The sequence below is a fragment of the Cnephaeus nilssonii genome (assembly GCF_951640355.1).
Source record: "Cnephaeus nilssonii genome assembly, chromosome: 2".
Classification (NCBI taxonomy): Eukaryota; Metazoa; Chordata; class Mammalia; order Chiroptera; family Vespertilionidae; genus Cnephaeus; species Cnephaeus nilssonii.
The window spans coordinates 107,770,989-107,787,364 of NC_137073.1; the positions used below are offsets into that span (position 1 = coordinate 107,770,989).

At 40.2% G+C, this 16,376-nt stretch overlaps 1 protein-coding gene across 1 annotated transcript in view; it reads left to right on the plus strand.

Annotated features, from left to right (window-relative positions):
* C9 (complement C9) overlaps nucleotides 1-16,376 on the plus strand; it is a gene marked incomplete at its 5' end in the record, with an annotated part of 32,229 nt that overhangs the window by 5,843 nt on the left and 10,010 nt on the right. The window contains 3 exons of the mRNA XM_079798192.1: nucleotides 119-266; nucleotides 4,916-5,054; nucleotides 12,228-12,536. Of these exons, the coding sequence (XP_079654318.1) occupies nucleotides 119-266; nucleotides 4,916-5,054; nucleotides 12,228-12,536 (596 nt within the window). The remainder of the gene's footprint in view (nucleotides 1-118; nucleotides 267-4,915; nucleotides 5,055-12,227; nucleotides 12,537-16,376) is intronic.

A 16,376-nucleotide genomic window follows, 5' to 3' on the forward strand; every position in this document is an offset into this window, starting at 1 on the left:
ACATTTTGTGTTTAAATGTATGCGTGCCCTGCCCTCCAGCATGAAATTGCATCTGACACCTTCGGAGGGAGAAATGTTGGCATTAGATGCACAGTGTCTTTCCTGATTCTCATTGCAGGCAGGTGCATAAAGAGGCGGCTTCTGTGCAATGGGGATAATGACTGTGGAGACTATTCAGATGAGGATGATTGTGAAGGTGATCCCCGTACACCCTGCCGTAACAAAGAGGTGGAAGAGTCCGAGATGGGCCGAACAGCTGGCTACGGGTCAGTACTCCACTTGAATGTTCTGGAAGAAGATGAGTGAAAATAACCTCCATCTCTCCTGCATGTTAAAGTGGTACAGGGCTTTCATTGGCAGAAAGAATAGCCTGTGGGGCTGTATTCTGCTTGAATTATGTTTGAGCTTGAAAGAGGATAGCTGCTGAATAAGTATGTCAAGGACAGACTTCTTGACCTCAGCAGGTGTCTGTAGAAGGGACTAGGTTATCACGACATTTGATGATGACTTCTGAGTCCAGAAAAAGATAAAATACCTCATCTATGAACCTCTAGAAGACCATGGCAATGTTGAAATGACATGTTAGCATTTGAAATTGAATTGCCAGTAGTAGGTCTGGGAATTCCATTCAAATGTTTGAATTGCCAGGAAAATTATCTTCCATTGGGCCTTCTCCTGGATCTGAACCTGGTTAGAAATTCTCAGGAGGCTCCAGCATTCTGGTGTTGACCCAGGAGGAATAGGACAGAGAAAACCATTCTAATGACAACTGATGATGGTGTTGAGACTATGGTTCTCATTACAGAGCTGAAGTTTCACTCACTTTTCTGACTAGGTAAGCTCTGATGAAAAGTCTTGGGAAGTTTAGGACCCAGAGTTATGCAGAATAGATACCATTTGCAGAGATCTGTGTTCTGGGAGTTGGGGAAATGATATCAGCCTGGGATGCTATTCAGTTCTGTTTGGTGCAGTCAGAGGACATTCCACAGATGTCCACAGCACAGTCTCCGTGCATTGTTCTGAGCAGTAAAGATACTTTGGGTGGCTTTGTTGGCAAATTATCCTCAACAGAGACGTAGCTCCTCCCCATCCAGTAGTATATTGACAGAGATGGCATGGCTCTCTTTCATCCCCTGAAAGCAATGTGTCTCTTCAGTCTCATAATCCTAGTGCCTGGTATATAGTAGGTGCTTAACAAATACCGCTGGGTGGATACATAGCTGACTAAATTAACTAATGAAAATAAGTGCTGTGGTGGGGGGGCAATGGGGATATGGACACATGTAATACCATAATCAATAAAAAAATTTTAAAAAAAGAAAATAAGTGCTTTCTAAAATATTATCAAATGGCATCAGGAAAGACAGAAACTGAGTCCCTAGCAAGACATTCAGGTCCAGGACTCTAGTCCTGGAAATGGATATGGGGAGAGGAAAGAAGAAGGGGGTAATGGTAAGAGCAAGGTTAATAGAGGGACTAAGGTAGCGATTCTCAACCAGAGGTGACATGTGGCAGTGTCTAGAGACCTGTTGGATGTTGGGATGGGGCTTTCAGGAGTGATATCCAGTCAGTAGAGGCCCTACAATGCACAGGACAGCCAGACCCAAAATGTCAGTAGTACTGAGGTTGAGAAACCCTACACTAAGAAACTTGATGGTTCCTGAGACTTTGTAAAAATGGAGATGTCTTCTCTCTTAAGTCAGAGGAAACTTCCACATCTTCAATCACAGAAGAGAAAAAATTCCAGAATAATAAGTCAGGCACCAGGTGAAACATTTCATATATCTTTTATTCACTTTATAAAAACTTGCCAAGCAAGCAGCATTCAAATATCACTCACAGAGCCTTTGGCCCTAAGCCTAAAGGTAGGAATTCTGAATCTAATGCATGGTCTAGGGTTCCAAACTCAGCAGGCCTTCTTAATAATTGGCGGAAATGGTATGGGAGTCAGCCAAAACCTTATAACCAGATCACTGCATGCTCCAGTGAGTTCTGACTCTTCCTGCTGCTTTCCTCAGGGAGAGATTGGGAGTGGTGAAAGCCTAATATTACTTTATTTTGCTTTCCTTGGGATCCAAGAAACAGATTTCTCCTTAATCTAAATAAAAGGGCTTGAAGCAGGGAATTACATATGTTATGCATTCTCACTTCATGCAAATTTACACCATGTCTTATAGGAAAAGGCTACAGAAATCTTGGCCCATTTAGCTGAAAAACAATTATTTATAATTCCTTGGTTTCCTTTGTTCGGGGAAAATAAAATTTGTTATATCGCATTTGCCAAGGAGTTTCACATTGAGGCATCCCAGAGAGTTGTCTAGGCTCCTTAAATACCGCATGCTTTACCACACTCAGGCGTGATGACAGGGAACATAAAGCTATATTTTTCCACCATGCCACTTACCTTTTTCTTCTCCCCACATGCCCATTCCCACAATATCACCTCTCCTACATCACTACAAAGCCCACAAGTTGACACCCTAACTTCAAACAAAACTAACGTTAGACAATGAAACTCAAACATTATTTATTATCTAAATATTTGAATTAAGAATGTACAAGAGTAGTATACATTAGTAATTCATATTAAGAGGAGGTTTCAAAATAACATTCTTTATTATATTCTTCCATATGACTAATATTACATATTTATTTACTATACATCTCCATTACTCTAATGCAAGGCTATGGTACTATATTGATCTAGAGGTAATAGACATAAACATTCTAACCATAGCAACATGCTTATAAGCTGCTCCTATACTGTCCAGTCTTGAAAACTTCAACAAGTCTTATCAACAGTCATATCCAGTCAGATTACTTTACACATGAAAGTTATAAGTACTCATAATAATTAATTTATACTTTTTTTTTTTACATTTGAAGGACTTATTTATTTATTTATTTATGTATTTATTTAGACTCTCATTTAAATTCTTATGCCAGGAGAATTGACTTGTATCACAAATGTTTCAGCCTCTTGTCTTATAGGCGTCTGAGATTCTCCAGAAATGTTTAGGGAAATCCCCAACCCATCTTGCATTCATTGAAAAATACATAAATCCAACCAGCTGCAAATGATGTACAACCTGCAAGGGATTACTTTTTCTGTGTGATCTAAGAATAACACCACTTTGGTGGAAGGACTTTCTCTTCAGATCACCTGGTAGACTGGAGCTGCCTGTGGTTCTAGATGCAGGTGTGAAAACAGGCATCTCTAAGTGCTGCCAAAGAACACATGTCTTTTTATTTCCCAGGCAATGACATTCGATCCGTGAGAGGTTTTCATGTTTCTTGGCAGAAAGAAATTGGCTTATTCTAGACTAGACTGGCTGTCTCTGTAGTAGTGGAACCAAGTCAAAAGTTTTGAAACATTTCTTCCTTAGCTGTGCTTTTGGACCATGGAGCAGCTTCACTGTAACTTTCCAGATGAATCCAGTCAACTGGTCAACTTTCTGATCTGTAAATCAATAACCTTCAAACTGGGATATGGGTACCGTAGGGTACAAAAGGGTTTTCCAAGGGGGAGGGAGACTAGTATATTTTAAGATAATAGTTTCCTCAACTGTTACTTATCTAATCAATCTAACTCTTGGTAAATTCTCAGTTCCATATGTACATGTTTTTCATAAAATCGATAAGCTTGATGACTCAGTGGCATTCCAGTTGTCAAGCCCATTCCCCTCGCTCACCTCCCCTTTTACAATCATCCAACTCCCATCACCCATTTCACATTTCACAACGGGCTGGAAAAAACAACTCCAAACATTAACACTCAGTTGGACTCCGAACTTGTAAGCCAGCTCATGGGAGCTGGGGATGTGGTCTAGAGAAATGAAAGAGTGTATGCTCTTGTGCCAAGCTAAGTATAGATGTGAGGCTCAAACCCATTTGGGCCTCCTTGGCCTGGGGCCATTTATTCCAGGTACAGCTTAGACAGCAATGACTGTTCCTCCAATTGACAAAGGTGAACTTCACAAAGAATGAACTGCTTCCTGTTCATACATTGCTTTTAGGTCTACAAATCAAACTTAACTTTTTAAAAGCTAAACAGGATTCCTATTTCTGAATTCTAGTTTGCCAAATAAAATACTTTGCCAGGAGAAATAATAATATAAGAAATAATATTTCTTATAGTTCCTCACAGAAATAATAATATAAGCCTGGAGGGAATGAGGTTCTTGATAGGCAGTGAGACAACTGCAGAAAAGGCTTGGGTTAAAAGAGAATGTGGAGTGGAAGAGCCCCAAATTGATTCACAAGTTAAAAATTACATGTATATGTTATACTGCCCCCCTGAGGTGCTGTGTTCTCAAATAATTTAAATATGTGAATTACAGCATTGGCTCTTAGTTCACTAAGGGAAGTTAGCTAAGAGTTACAGCGATAAAGTTAAGACTCTAGGCTCCAGATGGTACCTTGCTCCATATTTATTGTATTTCTTTTTTTAAATATATTTTTATTGATTTCAGAGAGGAAGGGAGAGGTAGAGAGAGATAGAAACATCAATGATTAGAGAGAAGCATAGATCAGCTGCCTCCTGCACACCCCCTACTGGGGATCAAGTCTGCAATCCAGGAATGTGCCCTGACCTTGAATCAAAGAACCATGACCTCCTGGTTCATAGGTTGATGCTCAACCACTGAGCCACGCCAGCCGAGCTATTGCCTTCCTTTCATTGTGCTCTCCACAGTGTCCTAGTTGCCTAAAACAGTCTACAAGGCCTATGAGGTATGTTGTCTGCCAGAAACATAGAGCAGAGGTGAACAGGCTCTTGCTTCTGTTCCTGAGTATATCCCACACATATTAGGTGATGAGGACATGAGCCGAAGCTCTCTCTTTCCCCCGCTGCAGAAGGCTGCCTTGCACTAGCTTCTGGAATCTCCCTACCTGATGTTCCTGTGTTCATCCTCAGGATCAACATCTTAGGGATGGTTCCCCTAACCACACCCTTTGACAATGAGTTCTACAATGGACATTGTGACCGCGTTCGGGATGGAAACACCTTGACCTACTACCGTAAACCCTGGAATGTGGCTACTCTGGTCTATGAAGTAAGTCTCCCCAGAAGAAAACACATTGTTCCCCTTTTAGTTGAAAGTTGTTTAAATAAGTCTAATACTAAATAATGTGAAAAATGTAGTAGAATAAGAATTTAATGTAAATATAAGATTGGCTTAAAGAAGAGGAGGTATATCTTGGATCTCTTTAGAAAATATACAGTAATCTACAATCAACCCTCAGTAACATGGACCTGCCTCGTGATAGAGTTTTGGAAAATACCTACTAGTAGACTCCATAAAAAGAATCATCTAAGGTTCTGATAAAACTGAAACCTTAATTAGTGCTACTTTAACTGCTGAGTACACTGCTTTCATGCTATTTAAGGTTGGTTTTTGCTAGCCTATTAATGAAAACTTTTCACTCATTTTCCTTCACTATTCCCTTTTGTAAAGCCTGCTTGACTAATGTGAGTGGCTATTTTCACTTACCTCCAATCCCCCTGGCTCTTGTGAAACTATTTCTCAAAGTGATTTTTACTTTACAAAATGCTACTCCAAACTCACCACCTTCCTGAATTCTTTTGAAACATCTACAAATTGGACCCATTCAAAGGATTAATATCACCTTTAGTGGTACCTTCTTTGGTCTAAGTAAGATATAATCCTATCTAATAATAGACAAATATGCAAATTGACCATACCTCTGACACACCCACAAGCCACGCCCAGCATCCAATCAGAGCAAGTATGCAAATTAACCCAAACCAAGATGGCTACAGCCACAGAGAGCAAGGTTTCCTAGGTAACAGAGGAAGCCAAGCTTTCCGCCTGCCCTTGCCAGGCCTAAGCCTCCACTCAAGCTACAAAGTTTCAATTATAGAAGGTAAACAAATTCAAACAAATGGCAGCAGAATGGAGCTTGAGAGAGCAGGCCAGGGTTGCCGCCGGCAACAGGGGAAGCAAAGCTTTCTGAACACCCTGGCCGAGCCCACCCGCTTAAGGCAACAAAGTTTCAATTATAACCCCAACACAAATGGCTGCCGGCCTTGGAGGGAGCCCCAGGCTTGGCTCCGCTCCAGGCTACAAAGTTTCAATTGTAGAAGGAAAATAAATTCCAGATACCAGGGCCTCCACTTGGGTTGCCAGGGGCGTTGCCGGCCTGCAAACCACCACAGGCCCCTCGCTCAGGCCGCTCCATGCCCCAAGGGAACCCCCACCTGATCCGGGACACCCTTCAGGGCAAACCAGCTGGCCCCCACCCCTGTACCAGGCCTCTATCCTATCTAATAAAAGAGTAATATGCAGATTGATCATCACTGCAACACACAATATAGCTGCCCCCATGTGGTCAAAGATCCTGCCCCCATGTGGACACAAGATGGCCACCACAAGATGGACAGCAGGAGAAGGCAGTTGGGAGGCACCCGGCCTGCAAGGGAGGGCAGTTGAGAGGGACCAAGCCTGCAAGGGAGAGCAGTTGGAGATGATCAACCCTGCAGGAGAGGGCAGTTAGTGGTGACCAGGCCGGCAGAGGAGGGAAGTTGGGGGCAAACAGGCTGGTAGCAGAGTGGTTAGGGGGTGATCAGGCTGGCAGGCAGAAGCAGTTAGGGGCAATCAGGAAGGCAGGCAGGCAAGCAGTTGGGAGCCAACAGTCCTGGATTGTGAGAGGGATGTCTGACTGCCCACCGGGATCGGGCCTAAATGGGCAGTCGGACATCCCTTGAGGGGTCCCATATTGGAGAGGGTACAGGCTGGGCTGAGGGACAACCCCCCTCCATGCACGAATTTCGTGCACCTGGCCTCTAGTAAAGGATATAATTAGCTTATTCTAAACCAGGAGCTAAAATCTGTTTCAATAGTCCCATTGGTGACAAAGTCCTTTTTTATTGTTGTCTCTCCTACCACTTTGAGAAACATATATACTTTTTAAAAAGTGTAGTTAAGAGTCCTTTTATCTCTATCAATGTTGGAAATCAATCCCTACCCATTGTAGCCTAAAAGATCATGTTCTCCCATGAATGCTAAAAATTGTAATGTCTGGACTATTTGGCATTTTTCTCACATGTGACCACATTGTCATATTTTTTGTTCCTATAATTTCAGAAGAGAATCAGTTTCCCACAAATCTCAGGGAACATTTTGAATTATTGATCTTTCTCCATCTTGCCTGGTTTACACTCTTTAAAAGCACATTTTTTGGAGGGAAAAGTGATAATCTTTTTAGAAAGTATTATATATTCTACTTTCTTAAAAACAATATACCAAAGATAAGGTAACCTTTGTCATTGCTGATGGAAGAGGGTTGTTGTTGTGTTTTATTCTATTTTATTTTTTTAGTTCTCAAGTATACATCATACACTTTTCTTGTCTTAGTTACTATAACCAAACTCTTAGCTTCCCTATAGAGGTAGTAACTGGTGAGGGCTGGAAAGTTGCCCGGGACAGATCTTAAATCTACATTTGGAGAGTAAGCCCCCTGTTTTTTCTTATGTACAACCCTGGACACAGATGTGCTTCCTCATTCAGAATGTTTTGAGTTTCACAAAGGAGATGTGGTCTTCCCATGTATATTACTTACACCCCCTCTCCCAATGGAGCTAGGAGAGACATTCTATAATCAAGCATATCAATCTTTCCACAGAAGAACTAACCCATGTTCACACGAAGTGGGAGAAATGAAGACTATAAATAACTACTTATAAGTTCAGATCAGATTAATTCATCCAAATGAGTTTTGGCATCAAGGTTATAAAAATCAGGTAGGGATTGCAGACCTGAATATTTTTTTGGTGCCATCTGAGGAAGAGTGCCGATGGAGTTGTTTTAAGGCTTACTAAAGTCCTCCAATCAAGGGTGCTACTACTGTTGGTGCCCCCTTATTCTAATTTCTTATGGTTTTAGAAAATAAATAGCTGAGCTTGTTTGCAGTCAACAAATATTAGTTGTTATCATTAGTTATGTTGGATCTGCTTATTAAGTTGAATAAATATTTATGAGCATCTACTATGCGCCAGTCAATTTACTAACTAGTGACTCTATAGTAGCATTTGGATAATACATACATGGTCCCTGACTCCTTGGAGTTTACCATCTGAAGGCCTATTAAATAAGCAATTATAAAAGGGGAGGGGTTTTCATTTTGTTTTATTTTAAAAGAAGTGTCCTGAAAGCTTATAGAAAATGGATTTGTTCATCTATGGGATCAGGAAAGGCCTCTCTGATGTTTAAGATTTGAAATAGGTGTAAGAACTAAGCAGGGCAAGGGGTGTAATGTGCATGTGTGTGAGAGAATGTGTATCGGTGTGTGCAATGTTTGTGTTATGGGAGGATGGGCAGGTGGTGTTAGAGAACATTCTAGAAAATATAAAAGAGCCCTGTGGTGGGAAGACGCATAGGCTGTAGAAAGCTTGAGAACAGTAAGGAGAGATTAACTTGGAATAAGTCTAGTTCAGACTTTATCTTCCAGGCAGTGGTAAGACTGCAATATGTTAAGCAGGGAAGTGACTTGGTTAGGTTACTCTTCCCTCTTCCACTGAATAATTTTCCCAGCATGCCTTGCTTTAAAGAAAAGTACATGCATTTTTGTCTTTCTCTGCTAGATGGTAACTTTAGGTTTCCTGTCTTTGTCTGTTCCATCTCCTGTAACAACATACCAAAGATAGAGTAACTTAGAAACAACAGAAATGTATTTCTCACAGTCCTGGAGACTGGAAGTTTGAGATAAAAGTGCTAACATCCTCAAGTCAGGACCCACTTCTGAGTCACAGATCTCTTGCTGTGTTTGCACATGATGGAAGGGGAGGGAGCTCTGTGGGGCTACTTTTATAAGAGCACTAATCCCACTCATGAAGGCACCTCTCTAAGGCCCCACCTCCTAATACCATTACATTGGGCATTATGATTTTAACATATGGGTGGAGTGAGGGTTGAACATTCAAACCCTGTGCAGAACAGTCGCCCAATGCATGCTACTGAATCTAATCTATGCCACTGACAAGAGATGGGTGTCTCCTTCCCAGACGAGTGTTACAACCGCTTTCAGAGGACCTCTGGGAAGAGCGTAGCCATTGAGATTAACAATCTTCCCATTGATACTTGAGCATAGACAACTTGGCAAAGAATGTTTTGATTGAAAGTTTTAATTTTTAACTAGGTTGTTTAGTTCAGGATTTTTTTCCATGCAAAAATGAAGCGGGGCGGGGCGGGGGGGGGGGGGGGCGGCAATAGATTATGCAAGGGGAAATGCTCCTTCTCCACATTCCCATTCACAGTTGTTCTTCTCAAGGGCAAACTCTCTATGGTTTGCCTATATTTCCAATAATTTTCTATGTGTATATGTATGTATCTATTTTTTTAAATTTAATAAATCTTTATTGTTCAGATTATTACAATTGTTTCTCCTTTTTTCCCCCCATAGCTCCTCTCCACCAGGTTCCCACCCCACCCTCTGCCCTTACCTCCACCCCCCCCCGCTGTCCTCATCCATAGGTGTATGATTTTTGTCCAGTCTCTTCCCATACCCCCTACACAGACACCTCTTTCCCCCTGAGAATTATCAATCCACTCCCTTTCTATGCCCCTGATTCTATTATATTCACCAGTTTATTCTGTTCCTCAGATTTTTAATTCACTTGAGTTTTAGATTCACTTGTTGATAGATATGTATTTGTTGTTCATAATATGTATTTGTTGTTCATAATTTTTATCTTTACTTTTTTCTTCTTTTTAAAGAATACCTTTCAGCATTTCATATAATACTGGTTTGGTGGTGATGAACTCCTTTAGCTTTTTCTTATCTGTGATGCTCTTTATCTACCCTTCCATTCTGAATGATAACTTTGCTGGGTAGAGTAATCTTGGTTGTAGGTTCTTGCTATTCATCACTTTGAATATTTCTTGCCACTCCCATCTGGCCTGCATAGTTTCTGTTGAGAAATCAGCTGATAATCGTATGGGTGCTCCCTTGTAGGTAACTAACTGTTTTTCTCTTGCTGCTTATAAGATTCTCTCTTTGTCTTTTGCCCTTGGCATTTTAACTATGATGTGTCTTGGTGTGGTCCTCTTTGGATTCCTTTTGTTTGGGGTTCTGTGCGCTTCTTGGACTTGTAAGTCTATTTCTTTCACCTAGGTGGGGGAAGTTTTCAGTCATTATTTCTTCAAATAGGTTTTCAGTGTCTTGCTCTCTCTCTTCTTCTGGCACCCCCATAATTCTGATGTTGGTACGCTTGAAGTTGTCCCAGAGGCTTCTTACACTATCTTCAACTTTCTGGATTCTCTTCTCTTCTTGCTCCTCCGGAGGAGTGTCCTTTGCCTCTTTGTATTCCAAATCTTTGACTTGATTCTTGCGTTCCTCTAGTCTGCTGTTGGGTCTCTGTATAATATTTTCTATTTCAGTCAGTGTATTTTTAATTTCTAGTTGGTCCTTTTTCATATCCTCAAGGGTCTCATTAAATTTATCGGCTTTTTCTAGGAAATTCTTGAAAAACCTTATAACCATGGTTTTGAACTCTATGTCCAGTCGTTTGTTCTCCTCCATTTCTTTCGTTTGTGATCTGTTTCCTTGTCTCCTCATTTTCACTGCTTCCCTGAGTTGGTAGGGTAGCTTTGTGTGCTAGGTGTCCTATATGGTTCAATGGGCCAGCCTCCCAGTTACCTGAGGTGGACACTCTTGGTGCACCCCTTTGTGGACTATGTGTACAGCCTTGTTGTAGTTAAGACTTGATTATTGTTGGTGTCACTGGGGGGAATTGACCTCCAGGCCAATTGGCTATGACGACCCGCTGTGTCTATAACGGAAGAATTGCTGTGCTGGAGACACGTTTATGTGGCAGGACTTGTTCCAGTAGGGCTTTGGTGCTCACTGAGTCTGCCTCTTGAATGTATTCCTTATGAGAGTAGTTGAAATCTGGTGTTGTCCCACTAGATACACTAGTTTCTGGATCTCCAATGGGGTGCAGGTCAGCTACTGTCTGAGGCCACCCAGCAGGAGCTACAGCAAGAATTACAGTTTTCTCCTCTTTGCTTGGGATTTGGCGGTTTTGGAGCAGTCTGACTGGAGCTGCAATTTATTTGGTTAAGCTGCCACAGGGTAGGCCATTTATATGCAAAAGCCACTGTGTGGAGCCTGGGCGGGTTTGTAGAATGTGCAGGGTGGGGTCTCAGGGCGTCACTAGGCTAGGGCATGGCAAACAGCGATGGCTGCTAGTCTGCCTTCTCTGTCTTTCCGCGTTTCCAAGTCCCCATGTCCCGTGCTCCAGCGCAGTTAACAATGATTGCTGGGCGCACCTCTGCAAAAAAGTCACCCTCACTTTCTGACCCGATGGCCGACAGTCCAGCTTCTCCCCATAGGCGTCTGGGTCCCCCGCGTGTCCCCAGAAACTGGATTTCAGAGTGATCGGGAGCTTGTCTCCCTTTGGGTTGAAAAAAAGCAGCGCACCCAGTCGCCCACCACCAGCCCGATTCGCGTGCCTCCGTACCTCAGCTTTTCAGCGTTTGTGCTCCTTTCTCTTTCCTTCTAGTTGTAAAACATCCACTCAGCCAGCTTTCCCGTGGTTCTCGGTGATAGACGTTTTGTCTTTTAGCTGTAGTTTTGAAATTGTTATGCGAGGCGGCAGTTTAGTTGTTTACCTTTGCCACCATCTTGGTTTCTCCCATGTCTGTATCTATTTTTATTATTTTTACAGGCAGTAGAGTGTAAAGGTGACAAGGCAGTTCAAATCTCAAGTCCTTAAATTAATTAACATGGTAAAATACACAAAATAATTCCTGGCCCATAACCCACCCAGAAGTGCTAGCTTTTATCATTTTTTACTTTCTTTTTTTATATACAAGTGGAAGCATATTGTGTATCTGTTATGTAACTTGCTTTATAATTATTAATATGTTAACTTTTAAAAGCTTGCTTTGTTCTAAATTTTCCATTTGCATTATCTAATTGAATCCTCACAACCACCTTTGGGCTAGCTGTGGTGAGTTAACTAGTCTGATTCCTAGTCTGTCCCTGTTTCACAGACTAGGAATCAGACTAGGCAGACAGAGGTTATTGTAATGTCCTCCAAGACATGGGGCTTGTATTTGAACCCCAGCAATCTCATCTCAGGGCCTTTACTTTTACCACCTTTAAAGGCTCTACTGCCTTTCAAATAATTATGGGGGAGGGGGTCTGGTTTATTTTGGATGGGTTTTGTATGCTGTTTATAACAATACTTTGTTATTCTCATTTAGACCAGAGTTGATAAGAACTTCAGAACTGAACATTATGAAGAACAGTTTAAAGCAATCAAATCAGTCATTCAAGAGACAACATCAAACTTCAATGCAGATTTATCTCTAAAATTCACCCAAACTGAAAAACTTGGGAAGCATAAAAATCTTCCTGAGGGAGCGCCATCGCAAAGTGGACAGGACAATCCTTCTACAGGAGAAGACTCCCTAGTGCCTGGTGTTTTTCAAGCAAGTGCTGGTGGTTCATTCCGATTTAGGTATTCCAAAAATGAGACTTACCGACGGTTGTTGTCCCATTCTTCTAAGAAGGTAAGACTGAACACTTCATATAGAGAATATAATGGAATATTTTTCAAACTAACCAAATCCCCTCTTTTAAGTTTACGTGTTTAGAGCCCATAAGAGAGAGAAAGAATTAACCTTTTGCACTCGGATGTCGAGTGTGACTCGACACGGTTAGCATCGGTAGCAGCTCGATGAAAAAAGCAAGCAAGTGCAAAGGGTTAATATTCAACAAATCCTCCATTAAGTTAAAAAAATGTCAAGAAGAAGAATGGTAAGTGGAGAAAAATGCCATATAGGATCTTTAGCAATAGTAAGAGATGTTTGGTGGTAGTAGACAGAGAACAAATGTATTAAGAACTCAGAGCATACTTTTTGACTGAGATTATAGTAATAGACTGTTCAATTTATACTATCTTTAGGCTCCTGTAACTACATACCAGAGACAGAGTAACTTAGAAACAAATTACTGCATACCTTGGTAATTCATTGCAATGCCTTAGGATACTGACCATGTACTTGCTATAAAATGTGTCTCTAAAGTAATAAATGCCACAAAATTGTACACATTGCATACCAAATTAGTCTGTTTAATTTGTAATCGAACCTTTAATTTTAGATTTTGAAAATGTGTTTGTCTTTAATATTTAAGCCAGTTTTCAAAGTTTGTATCATTATCTTTGGAATATACTTTCTATAATCAGTATGATACTTGCAAAATGCTCATTATTCCTTTATGTATATCACAATCATCTATTTAGATACCCTTCTCCCACTCTTAGTACTCATGCCTAATGATATAATAGTTTTATATGGTTCTGTATATTGCTTATATATTCACAAGAATACCCACCTAAAATGTAAAGTTTGAAAACCCTTTAAATCATTCAACAAATATCTATTTCTACATTTACTATGTAGCCACACACTCTCCAGGTGCTTAAAATCCATTTGTGAACCAAACTAACAAAGAGTCCTAGTCCTGACCTTGTGGACAGGACAAAAATCAGCAGTGGGGGAGAAATCAGCAGGGGTAGACAAAAAGAATAAACATGAGAGCAAAAAAAGCAAGCTAAATGGTATTTAGAAAATTATAAATTCTATAGAATGAAATGAAAAATAGAGTAACATAAGGGAAATCAGTAGTGTGAGACAGATGACGGTATTAAAAAGGAAGCTTCATTGAGGAGATAAGATCTGAGCAAAAATTTGAAGAGAGGATATAGCCAAATAGTTATATTTGGGATGGTATATCTGGCAGAAGGAAGTTTTAGAGATAAATCTCTAAAATGGGAACATACCTCCCCATTGGGCCAAAGTGAACCAGAAGGAGAAAAGGTTGGAGAGGTTGCATTGAACCATACCATGAAGGATCTCAGACTGATCTAAGAATGGTTTTTTTCCCCTCTGAGTGACAGAAGAGGTCATTGGAATATTTTTCATAGAAGACTGATAGACCTTAATATGTTTTAAATGATTACTCTTGGTACACTATTAAGAAGAGATTATGAGAGTTAAGAGCAAAAGCAAGGTTTGTTAAAAAGCTATTGCAGGAATCCAGGTGAGAGATGATGGCAGTTCAAACAGGACAGTTGTAGAGTCAAACATGACTCTAAGGTTTGGGACCTGAGTGACTGGAAGGATGAAGTTACTATCAAATGAGATGGAGGTAGAGCAAGTTTGGAGGAGAACACCAGTGGTTACCTTTTAGTTAGATTAAGGATGAGATGTCTTTAGACATCTACTTGGAGATATCACATAGGAAGTTGGTGTTATGATTCTGGAGTTTAGGAAATAGGTATGGGCATGAGCTATACATTTGGGAGTTGTTATATAGATGGTGCTTAAAGCCATAACTCTGAGATCATGAACAGAGTTAATGTAGATAGAAAAGAGAAGAAGGTCAAAGACTAAATCCAAGGAACTTCAATAGAAACTCTGGGGGAAGAGGAGGAACCAGCAAAGGAAAGTAAGATGCGGCCAGTGTAATGCTCTAGAACCTTGCTACTAAAAGTGTGGTCGGTCCATGGACCCAGCAGCATCTACATCACTGGGAAACTAGAATTTCAGACTCTAACCCAGACCCACTGAATCAGAACTGCACTTTAACAAGATTCTCTAGGTGACTCGTTCGTACTTTACAGTTTGAGAACTTCCCTAGAAAATAAGAAAAGAAACACTATCAAGGAGAAAAGAGTGATAAACTGTGTCAAATATACTAATATGTCAAAGAAGATGAGGACTAACAAGCAACCAGTGGCTTGAACATTTGGAAGGTCATTGGTGACCTCAACTAGGGAGGTTTTGTTGGGGTTATAAGGGCAGTAGCATGACTAGATTAGATTTCAGAGAAATTGGGAAGAGAAGAATTGGAAACAGCCAATATAGAAAACTCTTTAAGGGAATTTTGCTTCTAATGAAAACAAAGATATAGGTAGCAATGTTTGGACAAGTGAAGTCAAGACTTTGTTTTTAAACTCCTATAAGATAGAAGACACAACAGTCTATTTGAATAGGAATGGCCTAAGGCTTACTTCTAAAATAATTTGAGCCAAAGGACGTAACATATTTCTGACAAGATATACCTCCTAATTTTAGCAACAATGCAAAGGAATCCACTTATGTTTTATGCATCTTTGAGATTCCATTGAGAGTTTTTATGCAAGTCATCAGATGGAGAACCATATGACTTATTATAGATACAGTAAATTATTTTACGATTTTTTTTTCCAGAGACTGAGTCAGCCACTATCACCTGCAGTTCGGTCATGCAGTGTGAACAATTATGCTTCTAGAACGCAGAAAGTTTGGTGTGATGTTGGTATATACTGAGATGTACCTTAAAAAGTAATATAATGTTTTTAACTCCTATGCAACCAATATGTGCCAACCACAGCTACAGAAGGACAATCTCAAAACAATTATCTAAAAAATCATGGGTGCCAACTGTAATTTAGTTTTGATTGGGACGGTCTACAGTATTGAATCACATAGTTCCTCACCACCCTAGTTTTCTCTTAGACATTCAAGCCATCATTCCAAGGAACATTTAACTGTTGAGCTGTGTTAGCTTGGCTTGAGATCCTTGTCTTACAATAGTGTCTATTCCATCTGTATTATCAAAGCTCAAGAGGACATAGTGGAAGAAAGAGAGAGACCTGAGACGTAGGTTTTTAGTACCAATCATTGGCATGGACTATTTGTGTCATGTGGGGCAAATAACTCGATAACTTTGGATCACAGTTTCTTCACCTGTAAAATAAAAAGATTGGGTTTCATATATACTATTTACATTTCCTTCCATTTTTAAATCAACTTAATGAGGTATAATTTGCACACAATCAAATGCAAAAAATTTTAAGCGTATAGTTCCATGAGTTTTGACTATTGTATCCACCTATGCCACGAACCCCTCAAACAAAATATAGCACATTTCCATGACCTCAAGAAAATTTCCTCATGCCCTTTGCGGTCAATTTCTTACCACCTGAGAGGCAACCAATGACCAGATTTCTCTGATCATAGCTTAGTCCCACCTGTTCCAGAGCTTCATATAAATGGAACAATATGGAATATATTCTTTTGTGTCTGACTTAATTCACTCAGTGTAATATTTTTTTACAGTGTAATATGCTGTTACATGTATCCATAATTCATTTCTTCTTTTTGCTAACTAGTTTTCCTTCATGTGAACATACTACAATTTGTTTACAATTACCCTGTTTGTGGACATTTTAATCATTTCCAATTTTAAGCTATTCTAAAAGTCTTATACAGGTCTTTCTGTGGATGACTTTTTCATTGGTCTTAGATAAAGATGTAAAAGTGGGATTACTAGCCATAGGGTTGCTGTGTGTTTACTTTTAT